At 56.6% G+C, this 23,423-nt stretch overlaps 1 protein-coding gene across 13 annotated transcripts in view; it reads left to right on the plus strand.

The window, feature by feature from the left end:
* Window positions 1-2,991: 2,991 nt before the first annotated feature.
* TCF3 (transcription factor 3) overlaps window positions 2,992-23,423 on the plus strand; it is an 85,486-nt gene continuing 65,054 nt past the window's right edge. For 11 of the 13 annotated variants that reach the window (XM_039387566.1, XM_039387568.1, XM_039387571.1 and 8 more), the window contains exons 1-3: window positions 2,992-3,176; window positions 5,285-5,386; window positions 12,638-12,710. In XM_039387566.1, the coding sequence (XP_039243500.1) occupies window positions 5,312-5,386; window positions 12,638-12,710 (148 nt within the window). In that variant the 5' untranslated portion in view covers window positions 2,992-3,176; window positions 5,285-5,311. The remainder of the gene's footprint in view (window positions 3,177-5,284; window positions 5,387-12,637; window positions 12,711-23,423) is intronic. The other 2 variants (XM_039387572.1, XM_039387576.1) reach the window with 1 other exon arrangement.

A 23,423-nucleotide genomic window follows, 5' to 3' on the forward strand; every position in this document is an offset into this window, starting at 1 on the left:
GGTCCTACTGCATGTGCCTGAAGGGAACCTACAGGAAAGATGGAGAGGGACTTTGGACAAGGGATGGAGGGACAGGACAAGGGGAATGGCTTCCCACTGCCAGAGGGCAGGGATAGATGGGATATCACCACTGTGAGGGTGGGGAGGCCCTGGCACAGGCTGCATAGAGAAGCTGTGGCTGCCCCATCCCTGGAAGTGTCCAAGGCCAGGTTGGAGGGGGCTTGGAGCCACCTGGGCTAGTGGAAGGTGTCCCCACCCATGGCAGGGAGTTGAAACAAGATGGGCTTCAAGGTGTCTTCTAGCCCAAATCATTCCATGATTCTGTGATTCCACGTGCCCTGGATCGGCACCTTGCTGCCAGCCCACAGCCCCATCCTCGCCGAACTGGGGTGGGGGCCATCCTCACCCCCGGGATGTCCATCCCCAATGACAGGAGATGACTTTGGTCACTGACCCCGTTTAAATGCAGGCAGTTCTTTCCACTTGAAAAAAAAACAAATAAAAGCCAAATGGCCCAAAGAAGGTGCAGGTGACAGCTGGTCCCGGGCCCGGCTGCAGAGGGGTCAGCACAGGGAAAAGCAAACAGCTTTGCTACCAACAGCTTTGGAGCTGCCCAGGCAGGGCAGGAGCACCAGGCCTTGGCCAGGCAGAGCAGCCCAGCTCCTCTGTGACTCTTCCTTCGGGACCCAGGGTGGATTCAGGGAGATGAGGTGAACCCCTGCCCACACCTGCAGCAGCCACGTGCTCCTGCCTCTGCTCCTGCTCCTGAACCAACTGTAGTGGGGGCAAAGCACCATCTCTTCCCCGGGGGCTGAGGGGACCCCTGGCTCCCCAGCCCGGGCTCCTGCTCCCCAGCTGGAATGTTAGAAACCTGCTGGGTAAACGGGAGGGGGAAGCAGCTCCCGGGGCACCAGGGAACGATCCTGCCAAGCGAGCACCAGGCTCCCTCACCCCCGTGAGCCAGGCAGACGTTCCACATCCAACACACGCTCCACGTCGGCACCTTTGATCCAAAGCACCTGCCAACTGCTCCGGAGTGCCGGCACCGGCTGCAACGGCAAACTGGGCAGGGAAGGGGGGGGAAGGTCTGGCAGTGATACGGGCAGTGGGATCACTGCACACACAGCAAGGTGCTGGTGACACAGAGCTGTGTGGTGTTGCTGTGCCAGAGGGAAGGGTTTGCATCCACAGGGACCCAGATGGGCTGGAGAGCTGGGACTGTGAGACCCTCAGGAAGTTCAATGAGGCCAAGTGTAAGATCCTGCACGTGGGTCGGGGCAATCCCAATCACAACACAGGCTGGATAGAGAATGGGTGGAGAGCGGCACTGGGAAGAAGGACTTGAGGGTGTTGGTGGATGAAAACCTGAACATGGACATGCCCTGGCTGTGTGCCCTGGGCTAATCCCACAGCGTGGGCAGCAGGGAAGGGGGGGATTCCGACCCTCTGTCCACTGGGTGAGACCCCCCTGCAGAGCTGCCTCCAGCCCTGGGGAACAACAGCACAGGGATGTGGAGCTGCTGGAGAGTCCAGAGGAAGCAACAGGGATGCTCCAAGGGCTGGAGCCCCTCTGCTCTGGAGCCAGGCTGGGAGAGCTGGGGGGGTTCACCTGGAGAAGAGAAGGATCCAGAAAGATCTGAGAGCCCCTTGCAGGGCCTAAAGGGGCTCCAGGAGAGCTGGAGAGGGACCGGGGACAAGGGATGGAGGGACAGGACAAGGGGAATGGCTTTCCACTCCCAGAGGGTAGGGTTAGATGGGATATTGGGAAGCAATTCTTCCCTGTGAGGGTGAGGAGGCCCTGGCACAGGTTGCCCAGAGCAGCTGTGGCTGCCCCATCCCTGGAAGTGTCCAAGGGCAGGTTGGATGGGGCTTGGAGCAACCTGTTCTAGTGGAAGGTGTCCCTGCCCATGGCAGGGGGTGGAATGAGATGGGCTTTAAGGTCCCTCCCAACCCAAGGGCTCTGTGATGACCCCACGATGTAACGCAGGGACTCTCCATCCCCAGCCCCGCTGTATCGCAGGCCCTTCCCGAGGCCGGGTCAGACCCGTCCAGGCCTCACAGCGCTCCGGAGCGACCCCAGATCCCACAGTGGGGCTGCCCCGGCCCCACACCCCGGGGGGACCCGCCGTCCCCAGCGCCGCCGAAGGTGCCCAAGGTCCCCCGAGGGGGCAGCCGGGCCGGGCCGGGCCGCGGCCGCCACGCAAGACCTCCCGAGCCCCCCCGGCCCCTCGGCGGGGCACCCGGGGGTCCGCGGGCTGTGCAGCAGCTGCTGCCGGGCGGGGGTCCCGTCGCGGGACCCCAGGGGGACCCCCCGGCCCTGCCCACCCGACCCGCAGGGGCCGTGCCGGCGGCGCGGGGGAGCTGCGGGCGGCGACGACAACCAGCGGCTGCCCCCGCCCCGCCCCCGCGCTCGGTGGGCGGGGCCGGGAGCAGAGCGCGCTATCATTGGCCGAGCCGCCTGCCACTCAGAGGTGCGCGGCCTTCCCATTGGGCGGCGCCCCGCTGCTTTATCAGTCCATCGCGCGGAGCCCCCCGTGTCGTCACAGTTCTGCTGACCCGTTCGCCCGTCCCCCTCCGCTAGGAAACATAGTCCCCCCATCCTGGCGGTGTCCCGCCGCGCCCCCCGCACCCCCGCGCCTCCATCCCGCCGGTCCCGCTGCGGCGGCGCCCGTGCCGGTGCCGCGGGGTGTGCGTGGCGAGGGACACCACCCCGCTCTCCTCTGCCTGTGCGGGCGGCGGAGGGATACGGCGGGGGGGGCGGGGCGTGAGGACGCGACTCGGCCGGGCAGGGGAGGGGGGGGCGTCAGAGGCGGGCGGGGGGGCGACGACGAGGGGGGAGCGTCCGCCGCCGCCGCCGCGGGGGGAGACCATGCTGGGGCCGCGGGGCCGGCGGGCGGGACAGCGGCGGGAGGCGGAGCGGCGGCGGCAGCCCCGGCGGCGTTAGGGCCCGGTTGGCGGGGCGGGGCCGCGGGGCGGTCCCGGGGCGCACGCGCCGCCCGGTGCGGGGCGATCGCGCCGCTTTTCTCGCTACATTGTATCCGCCGGCGGCGGAGAACAATAGGCGCCGCCGCCGCCGCCCCCCGGCCCTGGGCGCCGCGGCCGCCCCCGCCCCCGCCGCGACCCCCGCGACCCTTCATGCGCTTCCCCTGCCCCCGGGCGCGCCGGGCCTGGAACAGGTAAAAAAAAAAAAAACCAAAAAACTCGAACATAAAAAAAAAAAATGTATTTATATAGAATAGTAAAATAGTAACCGAAGCCGGCCGCGCCGCCCCCCGGCGCTGCGCGGAGTGCGCGTCCCGGCGCTGCCGGCGCTGGGGGTCCCGGCGCTGCCGCCCCCTCCCCGCCTCGCTCGGTCCGTGCGGGACGGGACGGGCTCGGCGCTATTGTCCCCTCGGCAAAGTTTGCCGGGGCCGGGGGAAGGGGGGGCGGCAGCGGCGGGGCCGGGCCGGGGGGCCGTGCGGGGCGGCTGGAAGGGGGTCCGCGGGTCCCCGACGTGCGGGGGGGCGGGGGCCGGTCCGCGGTCCTGCCGCGAACTTCAGCCCGCGGCAACCCCCTCGCCCCCGGGGGTCCCCGCGCCCCTGCCCGGCTCGGGAGGCTGCACGAGCCGCAGGACCCGCCGCGGGGGCGGCCGCTTCGGGCTCTTGGAGGCTGGGAGGGGGCTCGTGGGGGCCGCTGCGCCCTCCTGCTTCCTCCGCTCCCTGCCCGGGCACGGGGGGTGCGGGTGGGGGGCCCTGACCGACTTCACCCACCGTGGGACCCCCGGCCCGGCCCGCGCCTGTCCCGGGGCAGCCGAGCCTTTGTCCGGGCTGGGGAGGGACCGCGGGGGCATCTGCGGCGGGTCCCCGGCCCCGTACCCCCGGGGCTGCTTTGGGGTTAGAAAGTGTGCGTGGGGAATAAATTAAAATAAACTGCCCGGCCTGACTTTGGGTATTGTTCAAGTTGTCCCCGGGTGCTTTGAGGGGGGCTGCAAAGTGATGCCCCCGCTCCCCGGATTCTCCGGGGTCTCATCTCCCCCTGGCCCCACTCAAGGCACCGGGGCATGAGGTTGGCAAAGTGGCTTTAAAAGCAGTGACCTGCTGCACTGATGACACTTTTAAAAAAAGGGCTTTGCAAAGAAAATAAAAAGAGAAAAAAGAAATCCCCTGGATGTTTTTTTATAGTGGTGAAGAGTTTTCACGTGCTGGGCTGATTTCAGTGTTTTTTATAAAACTTCGTTGAAATGTAGTGGCTGAGCCTACAAATGCTTTGGATCACATAGAGTTTTTTTGTTTTGTTTTGTTTTGTTTTTTTACCTTATGATTAATGAGTTAAATTTATTGGCCAGCTGCCCTTTGTAACCATGAATGAGTTCTTAAAAAAAAAATAAAAGGGCCAAAAAAAAAAAGAAGGGAATCTTTTATCTCATCCCAGGCCTCTCTTCCTCCCTCCCAAAGAAATATTTTTCTTTTACAGCGAGCTGGCCAAAAAGATCAATCTCCCTTTTGAAATAAAAAATAATCTGTAAAATTAGGAAGAATAATATTTACCTATCTCGCAAGGTGCCCTGAGGGCTTTACTTTTGCCACAACACTCCGAAAACAAAAATTTTTTTTTTTGTGGTTTCCCGTCCCGTTTGGGAGCGGAGAGTTTTCAGTTCTCACTGAGCGCAGAAGAGCTCGGCTGGGCATCCCCAAACACAGTCCCTGAAACAGCAGCTGCAGGTGCTCGGCGACCCGGAGGAAAGAGCTGTCACACCACAGATTTTTTTTTTTTTTTTTTTTTTTGTTTTTTTTTTTTGCTTGCTTTTTTTTTTCCCCCTTCACTTTTTTTTTTTTTTTTTTTTTTTAACCAAAACTAGGCAAGGACAAGAGAGCCTCCTGCGGGGAGCGAGCGTGGGGGGCAGCGAGGGGGCGAGCCGAGCCAGACAAGCGCCTGAGTGATAACTTGCCTGAACCCTTTGATCAATGAGTTGACTATTTTTTTTTTTTTTTTTCCTTTTTATTCTACACCCCCCCCCCCCTTCATTCGCCACACGCCAGGAACAGAATTGGCCCGAACTAGTGGAATTGGCAGCAAAAAACTAACATACAAGTGTGTCTGGTCAATAGAGCGCTTGTTCCTGCCGCTGGGTGCTGTGTGAGGACTCCGACTGTGCTCTCCGAGGAGGGTTGGACGCCGGGGACATGCTGAGGGTTCTTCTTTTCTCGCCCCCCTCGCTCTGTCTTTTTAAAATATTCATCAGTGGGGTGGGTAGTTTGCTCTAGTCATTAAAATCTCTCTCTCCCCTCCCCCTCGCTTTCTCCAGGACTGCCACTGTTGAGTCTGTGGGAATATGAATCAGCAGCAGCAGAGAATGGCTGCAGTTGGGACAGACAAAGAGCTCAGTGACCTGCTGGACTTCAGTATGGTGAGCGAGCGCGGCCGGGGGGCTCGGCAGGCCCCGGGGCTGGGAGCTGCACAGGGGAGGAAATGTGAGCCTGTAAATTGGACATGATGGGTTTCAGATGTGCCGTGTTTGTGTGCGTGCACATGTGCTGCAACTTGTTTATTTTCAAGTTAAAGCAAAGCCTCTGCCCCTCCTCTCTCCCCCCTCTCCCCCTCAAACGTGTGTTATTTCCTTGCAGGGAGCGCAGAGAGGGTTTTTTTTTTTTCTGGATGGGAAATTTTGGGGGAATTAACGGAGTTGTGTGTTCTCTGTTTAAATGCTCACTGGGTGACTGTTTCTGCAGCCATGCAGAGATGTAACTTCAGTAGCTGATTAATCAAGCTTTTTTCCTCTCCCCAGATCCAGACTATTAAACTTTTGCTCCCACAGGTTATTTTGTCACAGTTTGAAACGTGTCCAAGCTCTCCGGCGCGTTATTTTTGCAGGAGTTGGACACTTGTGCTCCCCATGCTCTGCTCCTCTGTATCCTGGAAACCTTGAGCTGCGTTTAGGAGCTGTTTATTTTCAAAGCAACAGGACCTAAAGAGTTCCCCCCGAAGGGTGTGCACAGCTCAGAGGGAGGAGAAGTCCCTTTAGTCACGGCAGAGGGGGGTCAGTCCCTGGCACGTCCCGAGTGGCGCTGCCAGCGGTGCTGCCTCTCCTTGGCAGGTGACTCGTGGAGGGCAGAGCTGGTGTTCGAAAGCAAACAACTGTCTGTTGGGTTCCTCTGTTGTGTGCTGCACCCTCATGGCACTCAGAGCGTGTGCCTTGCTGTTTAGATAAGCAAACGTGCTGCAGAGATAGAAACAACAGCCCCAGGAGGGGGAATAGCCAGGAGTGTCACCGCTGTGGCTCTGGGCTGGCCTGGGTCACCCAGCCCACGGCCCTGCTGGGCTGGATGTCCTGCCCCTTGGAGAAGGGACTAAAAGTGGTGGCAGAGCTAAGGTCACCTGCAGTCCTGGTACCTGTGACACCTGTGGATGTGCTGAGGCTCATCTGCTTTTCTGCATCCGTGCCCTGAGGTTCAGCAGCGGGACATAAACCTTTCTGTACAGCTGGGGTTTGTACCTCTTCGTGCTGGTGGGGAGGTCTCTCAGCCCTCACAAGAGCAATTCTCCTGCAGGAGAGGCCCAGTTCTCCCAGTTTCATCCTTCTGTTGGGAGGCTGGTTCTGTGAGTTTACCAGTGATGGACTTTTGCAGTGGGATGTTTTACAGTGGGTGCAGGGGCTGCAGTGACAGTGTTCCTGTAAAACCAGGAGTCAGGTCAGGGCTTGCTGGGGAGCAGCAGTGTGGTTATTTGTCCCTCTCAGAGGTCCTGGAGGTTGGCAGGAGCCCTGGAGCCTTCCATCTCCTGCACTGGGAGTTTTGAACTGCACTTAGGGTCAGTAACCCAGAATCTGCTCCTCGGCCGGGGCTGCAGCAGCTTCCAGTTTGTTTTTTCTCCCCTTGGAAAAAAATCCAATCCCACTCACCATTCAGAGCTTGAAAAAAAACCCCAAGACCTTTTCAAACCTAACGACTCATCCTCATTTGCATGCTCAGATCTGTATTCCCTGGAGGGGCCCTGACCTGTTCCCTCTGTACACGAGTGTTCCTGTCCTTGAAGATGAATCCACACCAAATTTGGGTTCAGATTCGGTGCTTTTACACTGGTGTAAACCCGGGAGGGACCAGGACTGGTCCTGTGTGGGTGTAAAGGCTCGTGCAGCAGCACCGGGGGCGGCTGCTCTTGCAGCAGCAGGGCCTGCAAATGTCATTTGCCAGCAAATGATTCGGAGACATTCCCTCCAGGATCAGTCGGCCGATGGGCTCCGGCGCAGCCTGGACCAGAGCCAGCTCTGTTTCACAAACCCTCATCTCCACACACCCTTCTCCTGAGTTTGCATAAAGGCAACATTAACATCTCTCCTCCAGGATGAGTAGCTGAAATGGAAAAGCTTCCTAGACTGTACATGGTGGGTCCATCAAAGAGGCTCCTCCATGATTTGCTCTCTCTGTGTCCTTGGGATACAGGATTTTTGTCCACAAAGCTCCCTCTTCCAAATATATTTATATTTTAATTTGAATAAACAGGAGTGGAGCATCAGCTCTGCAATCCTCTCCAGGAGAGGAGATGGGAAGGAAATCTAGAGATATTCAGAGCAGCTGGAAGCATTTGCTTCAGATCAGCATTTGGATTGCTTTTTTCTAGGGAAGATGTGCTCAGCCCCAGTAGCCTGTGGTCCAGCCCTGAGCGGTGTTTTGCTGTGGGAATTTTAAGATTTGGCCATAATGGGTTTGCACAGTGTGGTCTGAGTTCCTGGGCCGTTAAATGGCAGGGTCGTGTGAGATGCTATAAAGTGGGCTTGCAGTCCTGTCCATAAATAATACCATTGCATAGATCCTGAGCTCCCCCAAAGCTTTGGGCAACACAGTTTCCCAATAAGGCAAAAATCAAGGGATTCTCTATGTGAGCTGGAACCAAAGGCCCAGCAATGCAGCCTCATGGCTGCTTTGGGGTGTGCATGGCAGCACACTTACCTCTACCCTTGAACAAATTGCCTTTTATGATTGCCCCAAAGTGCAGGTAATTTGTAAGCTTGCCTTCACCGCTGCTCCCTGGCAGCCAGCCAGGACGGGCTGGCAAATCTGGAGAGGAGCTTTCCAGAAAGCATCCTGCACATCCACCCGAGTGGGCAGCTCAGCCCACTGATTAGGCTGGGCTTTGGGGGCTGCCAGGTCAGTCTGGCAGGTGCAGGCTTCGTGCAGCAGGAGCTGCCCTTGGCCTGTGCTCCTGGGAGATGATGGACCACAAGGACTTGGATATTAAGGAATGGTTCTTCCCTCAGAGGGTGCTGGGGCACTGACCAGGCTCCCCAGGGCAGTGGGCACGGCCCCAAGGCTGCCAGAGCTCCAGGACAACACTCTGAGGGCCAGGGTGGGATTGTTGGGGTGTCTCGTGCAGGGCCCAGAGTTAGACTGGATGATCCTTGCGGGTCCCTTCCAACTCGGGACATTCTGCTGTTCTGTGACTCGTGGTTATTGGTTATCCCAGGCCATCTGTTCCGCTGTTGGTGTGTTGTGGGAAGGTGTGGGCAGGTATCCTGGCTGGGCTGGGATGCTCCAAGGGCAGGGGCACCCCTGGGCATGGCCGAGCTGGAGCAGAGCAGCCCCGGGGGGGTCTGTCGGTGCCGCCGAGCGCCCGCGGAGCCGGAGAGCGGCAGCGGCTCGGTGCCAGCCGGGGGCTCTGGCAGGAGCGAGATGCTGTTAACAGCCATGATTATTAGCAGAGTATTAACCATATGCTGCGGGGAGGCTGCTGTCAGAGGGGGTTTCTGGCTCTGTGAGACGGTGCAGGGTGGGCAGAGGCCTGAGCAGTCGCACAGGACCTGCCGGCTCATTTCCCCGCCGCGCTCCGGCCCCGTGGCTGCTCCAGCCCTGGGAGCGGGGGTGGAATGCCTGGCTGCTGGCAGCAAGCAGGGCTCAGGCAGCTCCTCCTGCCATGCTGGAGGATGCTGAAGCTGTGCCCTGCTCCAGCCAAGGCCCGATGCCTGCCCTTCCCTGATAAACCTCTCACTTTTGTTCGGAGCGGAGCAGTTTAAAGTTTGACTCCAGGCCGCAGTGGGTGTTTGGGGCCGCAGTCAGGAAGGTCTGTCTTAGGTGAACACAGATAGAATGTCCTCCTGCTGGCAGTGGGTTTTGAGCTGAATTCCCTCTTCTCCCCAGATTAACAGCTGGATACTTTGCACGCTGCAAAATAGATTTCAGGTTTGGAGTTCAGGCTTGAGGTTGGGTCAGCCTGGAGTTCAAAAAGTGGGAGAGGGGAGAAAATGAAAACTGATTTAGTTTGAAAAGTGATGCACTGGTAGAAGTGCACAATATGTGAAATGCTGCTTGATGTTCCTTGTGTCTGGCAAATTCTCTTTCTTGCCTATGAGTTTGGTGGTGAAAGTTTGGGGTGTCTTGGCTGTAACCTCCCCGGGGGAGGGTGCGGGTGTTTGGATCCTCCCATGTGCTGGATTTGCCCTGGGAGAAGTGGATGGAGAATAAATTCTTTGGGAGGGGTGGAAATAGAGCTACAAGGGTGTGCAGAAGTTGTCAGCTCTCAGGGAGGCTGGAGGTAGGACTTGAGAAACCAAAGACAGCGACTTAAGATGGGGGATTTTACATAACCGTTTCAATCTACATTTATTCAAATCTAACAAAGGCCAAGTAATGACCCAATTACAACCCCTGAGAGCTCCTGTCTGGGTCCCTCCTCAATGCCTGGGTCCCTCCGTAGGTGCCAGCTCCGGTTCATCTCCTCCCTGCCCCCCCCCAGTTTATTTTTAAAGCAGCATTTTAAAAGCAGAAAGGAAATTTGCAGTGGGTGGATGAACTTTGCCTGCGAGCGACGCACGCCAGCGAGGGCAGGCGGCACTTCACGTATGACTTGTGCCCTGTGCCGGCTCCTCGGGGCTGCAGCCCACACCCCGGGGGAAAAAGAGGCTGGGAGCAAGAAAAAGAAAAACCCCAAACACTTCCTGGGGCTGCCAGGTGATGAGTGTGGAGGGGTAACCCGGGGTTCCCCCCTCCCCGTCACCCTGCTTGAACGACTGGAGCTGTGCCGGGGGGGTCGGGATGGATCTCAGGGAAAGGTTCTTCCCCCACAGGGTGCTGGGGCACTGCCCAGGCTCCCCAGGGCAGTGGGCACGGCCCCAAGGCTGCCAGAGCTCCAGGAGCGTTTGGACAACGCTCTGAGGGACAGGGTGGGATTGTTGGGGTGTCCTGTGCAGGGCAGGGGTTGGACTGGATGATCACTGGGGGTCCCTTCCAACTCGGGACATTCCAGGATTCTGTTCTTTGGCATCCCCACGTGCCCTGGTGTGGGAAGGGGTCTGTGACTCCTGAATCCCTTGGGGAGGGAGAGTAGGAAGGTGTTGCATCAGCCTCAAAACACCTCTGAAAGCAGGCAGAGGAGGGGAGGGCATCCCCGGGGTGTGGGGGTGTTTTAGGGATGCTGGGTGTGCTGGGGATCACCAGGGGTGGGGGGGACCCACCTTCTGTTCTGCAGAAGCAGAAGGCTCTGGGTGCACAGTGGAACAAGGCTGTTCATTTTCTCCACTCCTGTTTGGTGCTCAAACCTGGGGTTTTTCAGCCTCAGCAAGTGCTGAGCAGAAATGCTCATGGAAACGAGCCAGCAGTGCCTTGGGGTTTCATTTGTTGGGGTTTTTTTTATTATTTCTTTTTTTGGGTGCCCGGGTTCATCGTGCATTCCCATCCCCTGCACATGCAGACCTGCCCCTTGGAAAGGGAGTTCCTAACCACTTAATCCTCTTCCCTACCTTGAGTGAGCACAGCCCGGGTGGGACCGGCCCCATAAATTCCATTTGCAGTAGTTGTGGAGGTCTTTGCAGAAACCACCCCCTGCCCTGCAAGGGAAGCCCTGCAGCAGTGCAGGGAGGAAGGTTGGCTGCAACCTTCGGTGTGTCAGGGTTTGTTTTTATTTTCTAGCCCAACTTCCTGAGGAAACAAGTGTCATCTGATGGTGGGGCTGCCGGGCCACCCCAAATACCTCTGGAGCCCCTCGGGTGGGCAGCAGGGGCTCCCCTCGTGGGGCACCTCCATGGTGGGGGTCCCTGGGCAGCCCAGTGTGGGCAGGTGCTGGCAGCAGTGCCAGGATGCTTAAACACTGTTTACACCTTTGTTTAAATCCGTATATAGAACATCTACACCCCGTGCATGCATATATATGATCCCAAATTTGTGCTCTTTATGAATGGCAGTTGGTTCCTTAACTGCTCTCTTTGCATCTCTACCACATTTAACTGTATTTTGTTGGTTTTGGTTTTTGTTGTTTTTTTTTTTCTCTCCCCAGCATTTGTGAAAACAAAGCTGGGCAGACTGCTCTGCACAAAGGAATGTTTCTGACCACAGCCAGACATCAGCTATGTCAGGGCATGAAACGCTGCATTTCTGTAGGCTCTTGTGCCATTACATTGTTTAATCTTCAAAGCATTAAACTTTTGAGTTACTCAGACATTACAAAGCTAAAAATAATAAAAATTCAAATGACTTGGTGGTGAAAGTATCTTGAGTAGAAAAAGGATATTAAAATGTTAATTCACTAAACGTTTTCCCACCAGTTGTTTTATTGGCTGGAGCTCCATTTGTGCGGAGGAGAATTAGTTTTCTTTTCTGCTGCACGCAGGTGCATGTAAATTATTAAATAGCAGCTTCTGAAACTCTCCCAACTTTTATTAAAAATATTTATACAGGTTAGGTGACGAGGTGTGCAGTGTTTTTGAGGAAGCTCCTGGCAGGAGAAAGCTCAGTTGTGATGCTGAAGCTGCAGCAACAGAGCAAACAAGTCCCCAGAGCGACTAATACCGTAAAATAGGTTCATTTTTGAAACCTTTGCACTTGGAGTAGCTTCTCCCCCCAGCCCCCGGGGCTGTGTTGGGTCCTGGGGCTGCTGGAGCCCCTGGAGCAGCGGGGTGGGAGCTGCCCTGGGAGCTGGAGGGCTCATCCCGCGGGGCTGGCGCCGAGCTGGGCACCGCCAGATCCTGGGGCTGACTCATCTCTGCCTGTGCCAGCCAGACCCACGGGCAGCCCACGTCCTGCCCAGGCACTGTGTGTGTCCAGGGAGACAGGATGAGACCTGGAGTGCTGTGGGAGCTGGGATGGGGAGGGGTGAAATGAGCTTTTCAGGGTGCTGCAGGGTCGTTTTTCCGCTGGGTTTCTGTGAGTGGGGTCGGCCCCGTGGGCACCTGCAGGGAGGGCCCTGGTGAGCGAGTTAGGGAAGAACCTGCTGGGTTTGACCACAGCACTGATGCTTCTGGGCTGGGTTTTGGTTGCACCCAAGGAACCAGGCACGCTGTGGACACAGGAGCATCACAGAATCACAGGGTGTGCTGAGTTGGAAGGGACCCACAAGGATCAGCGAGTCCAACTGCTGTCCCTGCGCAGGACCATCCCCAGGAGTCACACCCTGTGCCTGGGAGCACTGTCCAAACGCTTCTTGAACTCTGTCTGACTTGGTTTTGTGACCCCATCCGTGTCAGGTTGTGTGTGTTAGTGCAGAGCTGCTCCCCTGCCCCTCCTGCAGCTGATCCATGGAGCAGGGACACAAGGAGAGGGAAGTTTTTTGCATCAATAAAGTGCTCCTCTTCCCCCTTTCCTCCCCCAATCTGACCCCTTTGCAGCAGCACAGTAAAACTAACAGACTGAAATCTCTTTCTCTTCCCTTCTCTCTCATCTTCTTGTTTTTCTAGATGTTTCCCCTGCCAGTGGCTAATGGAAAAAACAGACCCACGACCCTAGCGAGCACTCAGTTTGGAGGATCAGGTACTGTCATCTTACTTTTTTTTTTCCCTAATACCATAATGATTCTCGCAATAAATTTGTGTTTGGTTCCAGAGACACCAAAGGAGGGGTTGGTGTAGTTCTGTTGTGTGTTTTTCTGGTGATGGATCTGCTGCTGTTTCTCTGGATGATTTTCTCGTTGCTCCGTGTGTCTCCGGGTGGGCAAAGCTGCTCTTGCTGATCTGTCTCCTGTTAAGAAGTTGCTGCCTGAGCTGGAGATTGTTGTCCCACCGCTCCAGGATCCTGGGAGCAGACATTCAGGGCTGTTCTCTAAGCTGCTTAGACATGTCTGCACTGCCCTGGAAGACTTTTGCTGTTCCTTTTTGAAGACGTGGTGGTGGTGGTTCATTCCTGGGGCTCGGCTGCAGTTTGGGTGTCTGCTCCTTGCAGTCCCTCTAGAGGCTCCCTGGGTGGGATCTCGGCATTCCCAAAGGGATCTTGTGAAACCCTCCTGGCTGGATGCTTCCAGGGTGCCAAGAGGGGGCCAGGGATGCCAACATCCCAGGGCTTTGGGAGCAGGGCAGCTCTGGGGAGGAGGGGGCTGGTGATCTGGGTGTGATGGGGGACTCTGCAGGGTGTGTGGCTTCAGATGTCTGATGGGAAATGTGCTGCTCGTGGGTTTGAGGCTGAAGTGGAGAATTCCTGGGCAGTGCTGTGCTGGATTTTTGATGCCTGAGGAGGCTGTTCCGTGCGGGGCTCACACGGCCCCTGACACGTGGGAAGTTCCTTCGTTTGCCCTTCTTGCTGAACACCTTGTGGATGGTTAAAACTCAGCCTTCTCTACCATGGGCTGACTCCAGCTGTCCAGGGAAACCCCTGGCCACGTGGAACAGCCATGCTGTGCCATCCTGGAGATTTCTGCGGAGCACCTTTGGTGCCCCAGCATCAGTGTTGTGGGGCACTGGGGAATGTGCAGCAGCAGGATGGGGGGCTGTGCCCTGCCCTGCCCTGCCCTCGTGCCCTCTTTGACCAGGGAAATGTGCTGCTTTGGGATTGAGCTGTTCAGCTGCACGTCAAACACTTTTCCAGGGAGGGAAGCTGTTGAGTGGGCTGGAGGAAATTGGAGGGGGGAAAGCTCTGGGGTTAACCCAGATGGAAGCCGATCTCTGCAGCGAGTGTTCCTTGCGCGACTTCTGCTGCTAAAACAATCCCACAAAAGACGAGCTCCACGCTGGGGGAGAGGAGCAATGGCATTCATGTGTTTCCTGCTCGGAGCCTGGCCTGGCTGCCGGGCCTGTGGTGCTGGCCAGGAGCAGAGGCACAGCCGGACCCCCCCTGCTTGGCTCGGCAGCCGCCGGAACGGCACCAAACCTCTGCCCCCCCCACCCCCTGCTCTGCTTTCGGGTGAGTGAAAGGTAACGTTGACACCACCCTTCCTCTGGGCTGCTGCTCTCTGGGGCTGCCTGGGAGAAGCCGTGAAAGCAGAGCACTGCTGTTATACAACTGGGCTGGAGGACATTGCACAATCCCTGCTGTCCCAGGCGTGGGCTCTGCCGAGGCTCCCTCGTCCTGCCATGAGCATCCTGGGTTGGGAATTCAGCTCAGGGAAAGGTTTTGCTCCAGCAGCAGAGTTATCCCTGGGGCAGCCACCCTTGGCCTCACCTCAGGGCGGGGGATACGTTTCGTGTTGGCTTTGGGGATTCTCCCTGTCCCTGAATCTTTGGCTTTTTGCTGGTGGGGTGAATGACTGCAGGAAGACATCAGTGAGATGTTCCATGCTGTAATGGTTTGATTTAGGCCTTCCCTGGCAACCAGGGGTGTGCTCTGCCTGTTAGAAGGATCCAAAGGGTCTAAACAAGGTCCTAGATAGTGGCAAGTGGTTGTTTTCATAGTTTGTAGATGTTCTACCTTTATTCACTAATAGTCAGCAAGGTGCAATCAGGTGCTAGTTAAAATCATAAAATCATGGAGTTCCACCCCCTGCCATGCCTTCCACTAGACCAGGTTGCTCTAAGCCCAGTCCAACCTGGCCCTGATCATCCCCAAAGGTGATTCATCCCCAGAAGCATCCCCAGCCATCCAGCTCAAAATTTGATTTGAAGTCGAATCTTCACTAACCCTGATGTGGTCAGAGGGTGAAAAGCAGATGGTCCTTGGATTTGGGGACCTGGACTTGCTGAGGGAGCAGAGTGTCTCACAGCCAAGCCATAATCTGGACCTGGAGATTAGCTCCCTGAGTCTTGCCGTGCAGGAAGGCCAAGGCTTCATCTTTATTGTGCTTTGTGTTTCCAGCACTCCTGCTCAGTCAGGGCCTGTACCACCAACGAAGGCAGAGCAGCATTTCCCCTCCACAGCCACCTCTGCCCAGAAAGGAGAAGCAAACACTGATTTGTGTAAGTCTGAGCTCAGTGCTCACAGAGTCTCAGTGCCAGGATCTCATCATTTGAGCTCATTGTATTAGGCCCAAGATAATAAACTGAAGTTGTCCTACGTGCCAGAAAAATTGGTGTTTCATCCCTCTGTCCACACAGGATGGGATCCCATCATTGGGTTGATGGCATTTGGGCTGGACATGGGAACTCATGGCTCCCACTTTCCATCTCTCTCCTTCTCCTGGAAATCCTGGAGCAGTGTGTAGCTTTTAATATTTTTCCTCTCCAGAGGAGCTGTTACCTCAAGGCTCTTTCCTTCCCAGGGGAAGTGAGGAGTGAAGAGAGGAAGGCACTGCACTGACTGATCACTCCCATCCAAAATGCCCCACTTGCCAAGATGAGGTTCTTGCTTCCAAAGTGTGACTGGCAAATAAGGGAGCACAGGCATTTGAAACAGCACTGCGAGAGAATCCCAGCTGTAAAATCACCCCAAATTCAAATCCTTTTCAAATCCAAAACTTCTTTACCAGAAGGCTTGTTGACCATTGGCACAGGCTGCCCAGGGCAGTGGTGGAGTCACCACCCCTGGAGGTGTTCAAACAACGTGTGGATGTGGCACTCGGGGACATGGTTGAGTGGTGACCATGGTGGGGTTGGACACTATGATCTCACGAGTCTTTTCCATGGTTCTGATTAGCAGTTCCATGATTCTGGTGACTGCCCTGCCCAAGCTGCCAGTGGCCCCTTTGCCAAGGGGAACCTGTTTTCCTCCCCCGGGCCAGAAAATTCCAAAGTGTTAACCCAAACCCTCCAGCTTCGAGATCCCTTCGCTCTTCCTATTTGCCTCCTGTGCTTTTATTTTAAGCTCCTGCCACTGTTTCCCTCATTTCTGTCCTCAAATGCTCCGGGGAGGAACTGCTTTCGCTCCCCCGCCGCCCGGACAATTCAGCACCTCCGCTTTGCCTTTTCTTGGCAAGGAGAAACCCAACAATTGCCACGAGTTTGGAGCTGACGTCACCCGGCCCGTGTCTGCGGCATTTATAGCACATATAGGTCACCGCGGGAAGTTGGTCCTCCCGGGGCCTGGAGCTGAAAACCAGCGTTTTCCAGCCCGGGCCGTGGGTCGTTGGGGTTTATTTTAGCCGGGACACCCAGCCCTCGTGCCCGTCGTGCCCCTTGTCCTGCCCTCCGAGGCAGCGGTTTCGCCAACCCCTCCCCGAGCTGGGTGTTGTGAGCTGTGTCCTCCCCGGTGTCCCAGGTCATAAGTGACTGATGTGAGCAGCACCCGGCTCCCTGGCAGTGCTTCCTTCGACCTGCCTCGGGCAGGGAACTGCTGGGGCTGGATTTCACCTGGAAGGTGAAATGTTTTGAGGGCTGTTGGGACAGCAGCAGCATCGGGAGGCAGCGAGGTTGGGCTGTGCTGGGGCTGGTGCCTTGTGGCTGCTGAGCTCTCGTGCAGGCTGAGCCTTTGCCTCAGCAAAGGAGTCTGGGCTCTGCAGGGCAGGGGGATGAACCCAAGGCACGTGGCTGAGCGAGGTAACACATCTGGAGCAGCACTTCCATCTGTGGGTAATGTGGAGAGTGTTCAACCATCTCACTCCACATCCCTGGTGTGGGGTGCCAGGGCTGGGTCCTGTTGGAAGAGGAGCCCAGGGGTCTTCTGCTCACAGACAACGGATAAAACCTCTGCTAAAAAAATAGGGTGTTTTTTGTTTTTTTTTTTTTTTCCTTTTAAGCAAGCTAATTCACCATTAAATGCCTTTTTCTTCTTGCTTTGTGCTGAAGCGAGCTCCTTGGCTTGGGCTCTCCGGTGGATTTGGGGGGGAGTCCCCTCCTGGCCTGTGCCGTGATTCCCACCCCAAAATTTGTTGTGTCCTTTCTCGCTCGTGAGCTGAGGCTCCTCGTGGGGGAATTGCTTTGATCGGGGGAAGTTCATCACGTACATTTGAAGCTGGCTGAGCAGGGAGTTTTTCAAAGAGTTACAAGCTGGTGCATGTAACAAATTTTAAGTTATAGTCTAGTGAACAAAGCAAATGGATTCTCCCCGGAGGGAGGCGAGCCCGGATCCCCTTTGAAACCCGCTTTAAACAACGCTCAAACTTGGATACCTGTGGCAACAGCACTGAAAGTCATAAATTCTATGAAAGCTGGGGTTGTCTCTTTAATTGGTGCTGTGGGGGAGCCGTTTGAAGGTTTAATTAGTTGCTGTGTGCAGGCAGCCCTGTGTCAGGGAGCCCCGAGTGGGCCGGGCAGGGTCTGGTGCCCTGGTGGGAGCAGGATGGTGCTGGGCTCCACTCTGCTCCTGGGGCTGGGGGGGTTGGCAGTGAAACCATGGAACCTGGGGCTGGGAAGAGCCAAGCACAGCGTCCCTGTTGCCCTGCTGTCGAGTCTCAGGCTGCAGAAACCCATTTGCAACTGTTTTCCATAGCGAGGAAAGCGGGAGCTTTTATTAGAAAGGCTGTATCACGTTTTCCTACAAACTGCCTCGAGTTCCCACATGTTTTGCTTATGCTGAAGTGGGAGTGCTGGGCTCCACTTGCTATTTTGATGGATGATGAAAGGCAGACGTGAGGTGTGCAATATGGGACTTGGTGTTTTGAACTGGCACTTGCCATGAAAGTGCCCAGGCTCCGGGCTGTGTGTTTGTGGGGTGTGTGACCCTCAAACTGACACCAAACACAAAGCCACCACAACAAAAAGGGCAAAGCAGGAAAATTCGCTTGCCAGCCCGTTGGTGTGACCATTTGTTTCAAAGTAAATGTTGCTGTTTAGCCATTATCAAAGGAAATCAAAGGAGAGCTGGGGCTGTTCAGGCAGGAGTAGAGAAGGATCCAGAGAGACCTGAGAGCCTCTTCCAGTGCCTGAAGGGGCTCCAGGAGAGCTGGAGAGGGACTTGGGACAAGGGATGGAGGGACAGGACAAGGGGGAATGGCTTTAAGCTGAAGGAGGGCAGGGTTAGGTGGGATATTGGGAAGGAATTGTTGGCTGTGAGGGTGGGGAGGCCCTGGCACAGGTTTGCCCACAGCAGCTGTGGCTACCCCATCCCTGGAAGTGTCCAAGGCCAGGTTGGATGGAGCTTGGAGCACCCTGAGCTAGTGGAAGGTGTCCCTGCCCATGGCAGGGGGTGGAACGAGGTGATCTTTAAGATCTCTTCCAACCCAAACCATCCCATGATCCTATGGAGAAGCCTTGCCATGGACAGGTCAAGCTTGCAAAGCTGTGAGGTCTCGTTAGCCTGGAAGGAGACGGATCCTGCAGCTCCCACTGCTCTCCACAACTCTGGAGCACTTCCATTCCTGCTGCTGGCAGAGCCCACTCCTGGGGTGTAGGAAGATGCTGCCAGGTATGGCAGGGATACCCTCAGGATGCTGCAGTCCCGACTGTTCCAGTATCAAAGCCTGGAGGACTTTCAGTGAGGTTCATCTCCCACGTGCTAGTCGAGCTTTCTGCTTTGTTTTTGCCTTTGGGAAGCTCCTGCTCTTCTCCCTCTCCCCTTTCTGCTCCCTGTGTCTCCCGTGGGGTGCATCCCATTAACCAGGATCCAGAAAGCAGGGTCTGGAAGAAAAGACTTGGGGGGCCCAAAAACTGGGGCAGGGAGTGCAGGTCTGCAGGAAATAGCGAGTGAGGGGGAACAAATGGCAGGGGAAGATCTTCACACCTGTGTCCCTTAATCCAGCACCACATCCCAGTCTCATCTCTGATCCTCGTGTCCTGGGCTGCTTGTTCCTGCTCCCAGGGCTGCCCCACCTGGGCAGAAGGTTCTCTGTGCCTTTGCAGTGAGTTTGGAACAGAATCACAGACTGGTTTGGGTTGGAAGGGACCTTAAAGCTCATCCTGTTCCACCCCCTGCCATGGGCAGGGACACCTCCCACAAGCCCAGGTTGCTCCAAGCCCCGTCCAACTGGGTCTTGAAATAAGAAGGTCTCTCTCTTCCCCACAATCAGTTTTTTCCCCTTGAATTTTATTGCAACACTGCCAGTGAGGGTGTCCTGTCCTCTAATGGACACGGGAGGAGTGAGGTGGGGAAGAGAAGGCCCAGGGTGACCATGCTGTGGGGGTGCCCTGAGAGCAGCTCAGTGCTCCTCTAGCAGCTGGGGAGAGGCAAATATAACCCAATCCCCTGTCTCGGTGTGTGTTTGACTTCGGGGGTTAAGGGGTGCCTGTTTTCAGGGGAAGGTGTTTTTTGGGGTTCTTTTAGGTTTTTTCATTCATCTCCCGCCCTGGAGAAGAGTCCTTCTGACTGGATTTGGGATTTTGAACTAGGAAAGAGCCCAGAGAATGCTGGGGGTGCCAGAGCTGTACTGAGATAAGCGACAGCTTTTGTTTAGAAACTGCCAATTTGCCACAGACCTTGTTTAAGCACAGTTTTAACTATGCCAGGATTGCTGAAGCAGTGCAGTGCTCTCTCTTCCTGGCAGAGCTCTTTCCTTCCTCTGATGAGGCAATTCCTACCAGTGGAGCTGTGCCTGCTGGGGGGCTGTGATGGGATCAGGATCTTATGTAAAAATCACGTGTAAAAAGCCTGGGCTGAGGCTGAGGTGAGGCTGGGCTTGGTGTGCACCTTCTGTGTGTCCAAAGAACAGGTACAAGCTCCAGCACCTGCTTGTCTTTTAATGAGAGGACCTGTTGGGTGAGAGTAGGTTTACATTAGATATTGGGAAGAAATTCCTCCCTGTGAGGGTGGGGAGGCCCTGGCACAGGTTGCCCAGAGCAGCTGTGGCTGCCCCATCCCTGCAAGTGTCCAAGGCCAGGTTGGACAGGGCTTGGAGCAACCTGGGCCAGTGGAAGGTGTCCCTGCCCATGGCAGGGGTGGGACTGGATGAGCTTTAGGGTCCCTTCCAACCCAAACCAGTCTGGGATTCTGTGCACTGCCCGCTGTCACTGCCCTGTTTGTCCTGCTCTCTTCTCCATTGCCAGGGCCGGGGGCTCAGTGTGGATGGTCTCCAGGAGGCAGGACACTGGGATTTGGTGCTGGATGCAGCAGCTCTGCCCCAGCCCACCCCGAACCCTGCGCGCCCGGCGCTGCCCGAGCGGCACGTGTTGGCTCAGCACCCCGGCTCGAGGCCTTTCCAAAGGAGAGAGATGGCTTTGGAAGGGGCCCAGCAGGTCTGGCAGGCGTTTCTGCTGGACCTCACTGCTGCTAATTTCAAATCCTGCATGCCCTGTGGGGTGCCCTGCTCCAGCACGTGGCCCGCGTGTGACCAGCTCCTCGGCCTGTTGCCTCTCCCTTGTTCGTGTTTGTGTGCAGGGAGACTCAAATTGCAATTAGTGTTATTACTAGTTTGAGTTTGAGACAACAAACGGGCATCTTAAAGGGTTGGATTTAGCGCAAAGTGGTGTTTTGTTGCTCTGGGGAGCTTCATCTCTCCCCTGGCACCAAACCCTGCAGTGTTAACACAGCTGAAGGATGTGCTAGAGAGGCTTTTCTCAGCTCACCAGCACCCAAAGGCACCGGTGCAGGTGAGGTTTTCAATGCTTTTCTAACATAAGGGAGAGAGACCTTGGAGCCCCTTCCAGTGCCTAAAGGGGCTCCAGGAGAGCTGGAGAGGGACTTGGGACAAGGGATGGAGGGACAGGACAAGGGGAATGGCTTCCCAGTGCCAGAGGGCAGGGTGAGATGGGAGACTGGGAAGGAATTCTTCACTGTGAGGGTGGTGAGGGGCTGTCCCAGGTTTCCCAGAGCAGCTGTGGCTGCCCCTGGATTCCTGGAAGTGTCCAAGGCCAGGTTGGACGGGGCTTGGATCAACCTGGGCTAGTGGGAGGTGTCCCTGCCCATGGCAGGGGGTGGCACCGGATGAGCTTTAAGGTCCTTCCAACCCAAACCATTGCATGGTTCTGTCTGCCTGTTGGATTCCCAGCTGTGTGGGTCAGGATTGTCCTGCCTTCTCCCAACACCTCCAAAGAGCTGAGAGCAGAGCAGGAAGGGGGCATCCCACAGACCCCGAGGAAGGGCACTGACTCGCCTGCCTGGCACTGTGTGCTGGGGATGAGACCTGGGCAGCCTCAGGATTGGGTGCTGGTGTTTCCCTGGCACATTCCCAGGCTGCCAGCCCAGCTGGATCCATGCAGGTGCCTCAGTGTGATCAGCTTGGGATGGGCTGTGACCCACTTGTGTCCCTCCCTCCCGAGGGGAGGCGGAGGGGCAGGGACTGAGCTCTGCTCTGGGACCAGGGACAGGACCCAGGGAAGGGCTGGAGCTGTGCCAGGGGGGTTGGGATGGATCTCAGGGAAAGGTTCTTCCCCCAGAGGGTGCTGGGGCACTGCCCAGGCTCCCCAGGGCAGTGGGCACGGCCCCAAGGCTGCCAGAGCTCCAGGAGGGTTTGGACAAGGCTCTGAGGGACAGGGGGGGATTGTTGGGGTGTCTGTGCAGGGCCAGGGGTTGGATGGATGATCCCTGTGGGTCCCTTCCAGCTCAGGATATCCCAGGATTCTGTGATTCCCAGGCAGTGGGCAGCTCAGAGCCCCACAGACCCCTGGGGTGGTGTTGGCCTGACTGCAGGTGCCTGGTGGTGCCCGGGGCTGTCGGAGCTGGGAATGCACCTTAGGAAAGGGGGGCTTTTCCAGAGGCTGGTGGCACGTGGCCTGTGCTCAGGAGCTGATGCCTGTGAACCCTCCAAGCAGAGCCCAGCTGGTGTGGGGCACATCTCACCCTGTGATCTGGATCCCCCTCTGCCAGCAGGTCCCCAAATACTCAGCAAGCCCTGATTAGCACATCAGCTTAACCAAATGGAGTCGTGTGTGCACGAGGGGAGAGAGGTGCTGCACTCCTTCGGTGCTGACTTAAAGTTTAATTAATTTTGTTGCCAAATGAGGCATGAAATACAGTGTGAAAAACATTGTGGTGCTGAATGTGTAATTGTACAGGGGACTGGGATCAGGGATCACCTGAGGCGAGGCAGGCACAGAGCGAGCTCTCATGGCCCTGGAACGTGTGTGTGTGTGACAGCAGAGAGCAGATTTAGGGCACAGACCCCCCAGCAGCTCTCCTTGGGGCTGGGGGCCAGGCCAACCTCCCCCCCACAGTGAAACAGCACCTGAAGGTGTCATTGCACCCAAGGATTTGTCAGGATTTTGGGGGGGTGGGTGTTGCCAGAGGCTCCAGCCCCTCGTGTCAGGGTCCCCAGGTGTGTCCTCTCCAGGAGCAGCCTTGGTGGCCACGTTGGCTTTGCCACCCTCAAATGGATTTGCCCCACGTTTGGGGGAGGATGAAGGGCGGTGGTTTTGCCCGTGGGTTCTGGAGGTTCTGGTTTGTCTGTCCCAGGTGGCCTTGCAGGGTGGAAAAAATGTGAACAAACATCAGAAAGGGAAAAAAGCTGAACTGTGGGGGGAGATCTCTCGGTTCAGCTTGCGAGGATTTCTGTAGTGGCTGTTTTGATGCTCTTCTCCCTGCCCTGATTAGTGTTTCTGGAGGAAGGTTGCCTTCACCAGTGCCTTGTTCCCCCACTAAAGAAGGGAGAGAGGCAGCCTGGGACATCTGCCCCCAATTTTTTAATCTTGAATTTTTTCAATTAACTCGCCAGGTAGCCCAGCTCCAAAGCCAGCAGGGAGAAAAAGCTAAAAAACACTGTCCATCTGCCTGTTAACCCTGGGAAGCACATCCCCACCTCCAAAGTGACCTCAGGCAACGTCTTCCTCTAAATTTAGCTGGGGATTGCGTCAGGAGTGAGAAGGAGGTGAAGTTAATGTGGCATAAGCTTTCTCTAGCAGGGGAGTTTGCATGATTAGGCAGGGACTGAAAATAAATAAATGGGCTTCGTATCAGAGCCTCTCGAGCAGCTGAGGCCGGGGCTGGGAGGAGGGGCAGCCTCCAGCACCCTGGGAAGTGTGGGGAGGTGGATGTTTTTTGGACCAAGTGGGGCAAAGGATTGTTGTCTACAAACCTTGGCTCATCCTGACTGGGAAGAACCTTCCAGGAGAGCGGGTGATGCTCCCCATGTCCCGTCTGCAGGGACTGGGCAGGGCCAGCGAGCTCTGGGGTCACCTCTGGCAGCAGCACTCGCCTCTCCTGGGGACTGGTGGCAGCTCGAGGCAGAGCTGTTCCTGCCCTCCTCAGAGAGTGCTGGAGCATCTTCTGCCCATCCTTCATCCCTGGCCCCTGGGGGTGAGGAATTGGCAGGTTTTTCCCCCTCCAAAGCCCTCCTGTTGCAGTCAGGCGTGGTGGCATCCAGCAGTGCCCCAGGGGACAACCCGGCCTGGCCCTGACCTGGAAGAAGCTGAACTCCTGCAGGACGAGCCTTGGAGGGCACTTGTGTTGCCAATCCCTTTCTGCCTCCTCCTGCCCAACCCCGGGGACGAGTCTGGGTTGTGACAAGTGACAAACCCCGTCCCTGAGTGCGTGACCTTTCCTGGGAGTGACCTTTCCTGGGAGAGCGGGGATGGCCTG

This window comes from Pipra filicauda, unplaced genomic scaffold, assembly GCF_003945595.2.
Source record: "Pipra filicauda isolate LSUMZ 115617 unplaced genomic scaffold, ASM394559v2 scaffold577_size276649_pilon, whole genome shotgun sequence".
NCBI lineage: Eukaryota > Metazoa > Chordata > Aves > Passeriformes > Pipridae > Pipra > Pipra filicauda.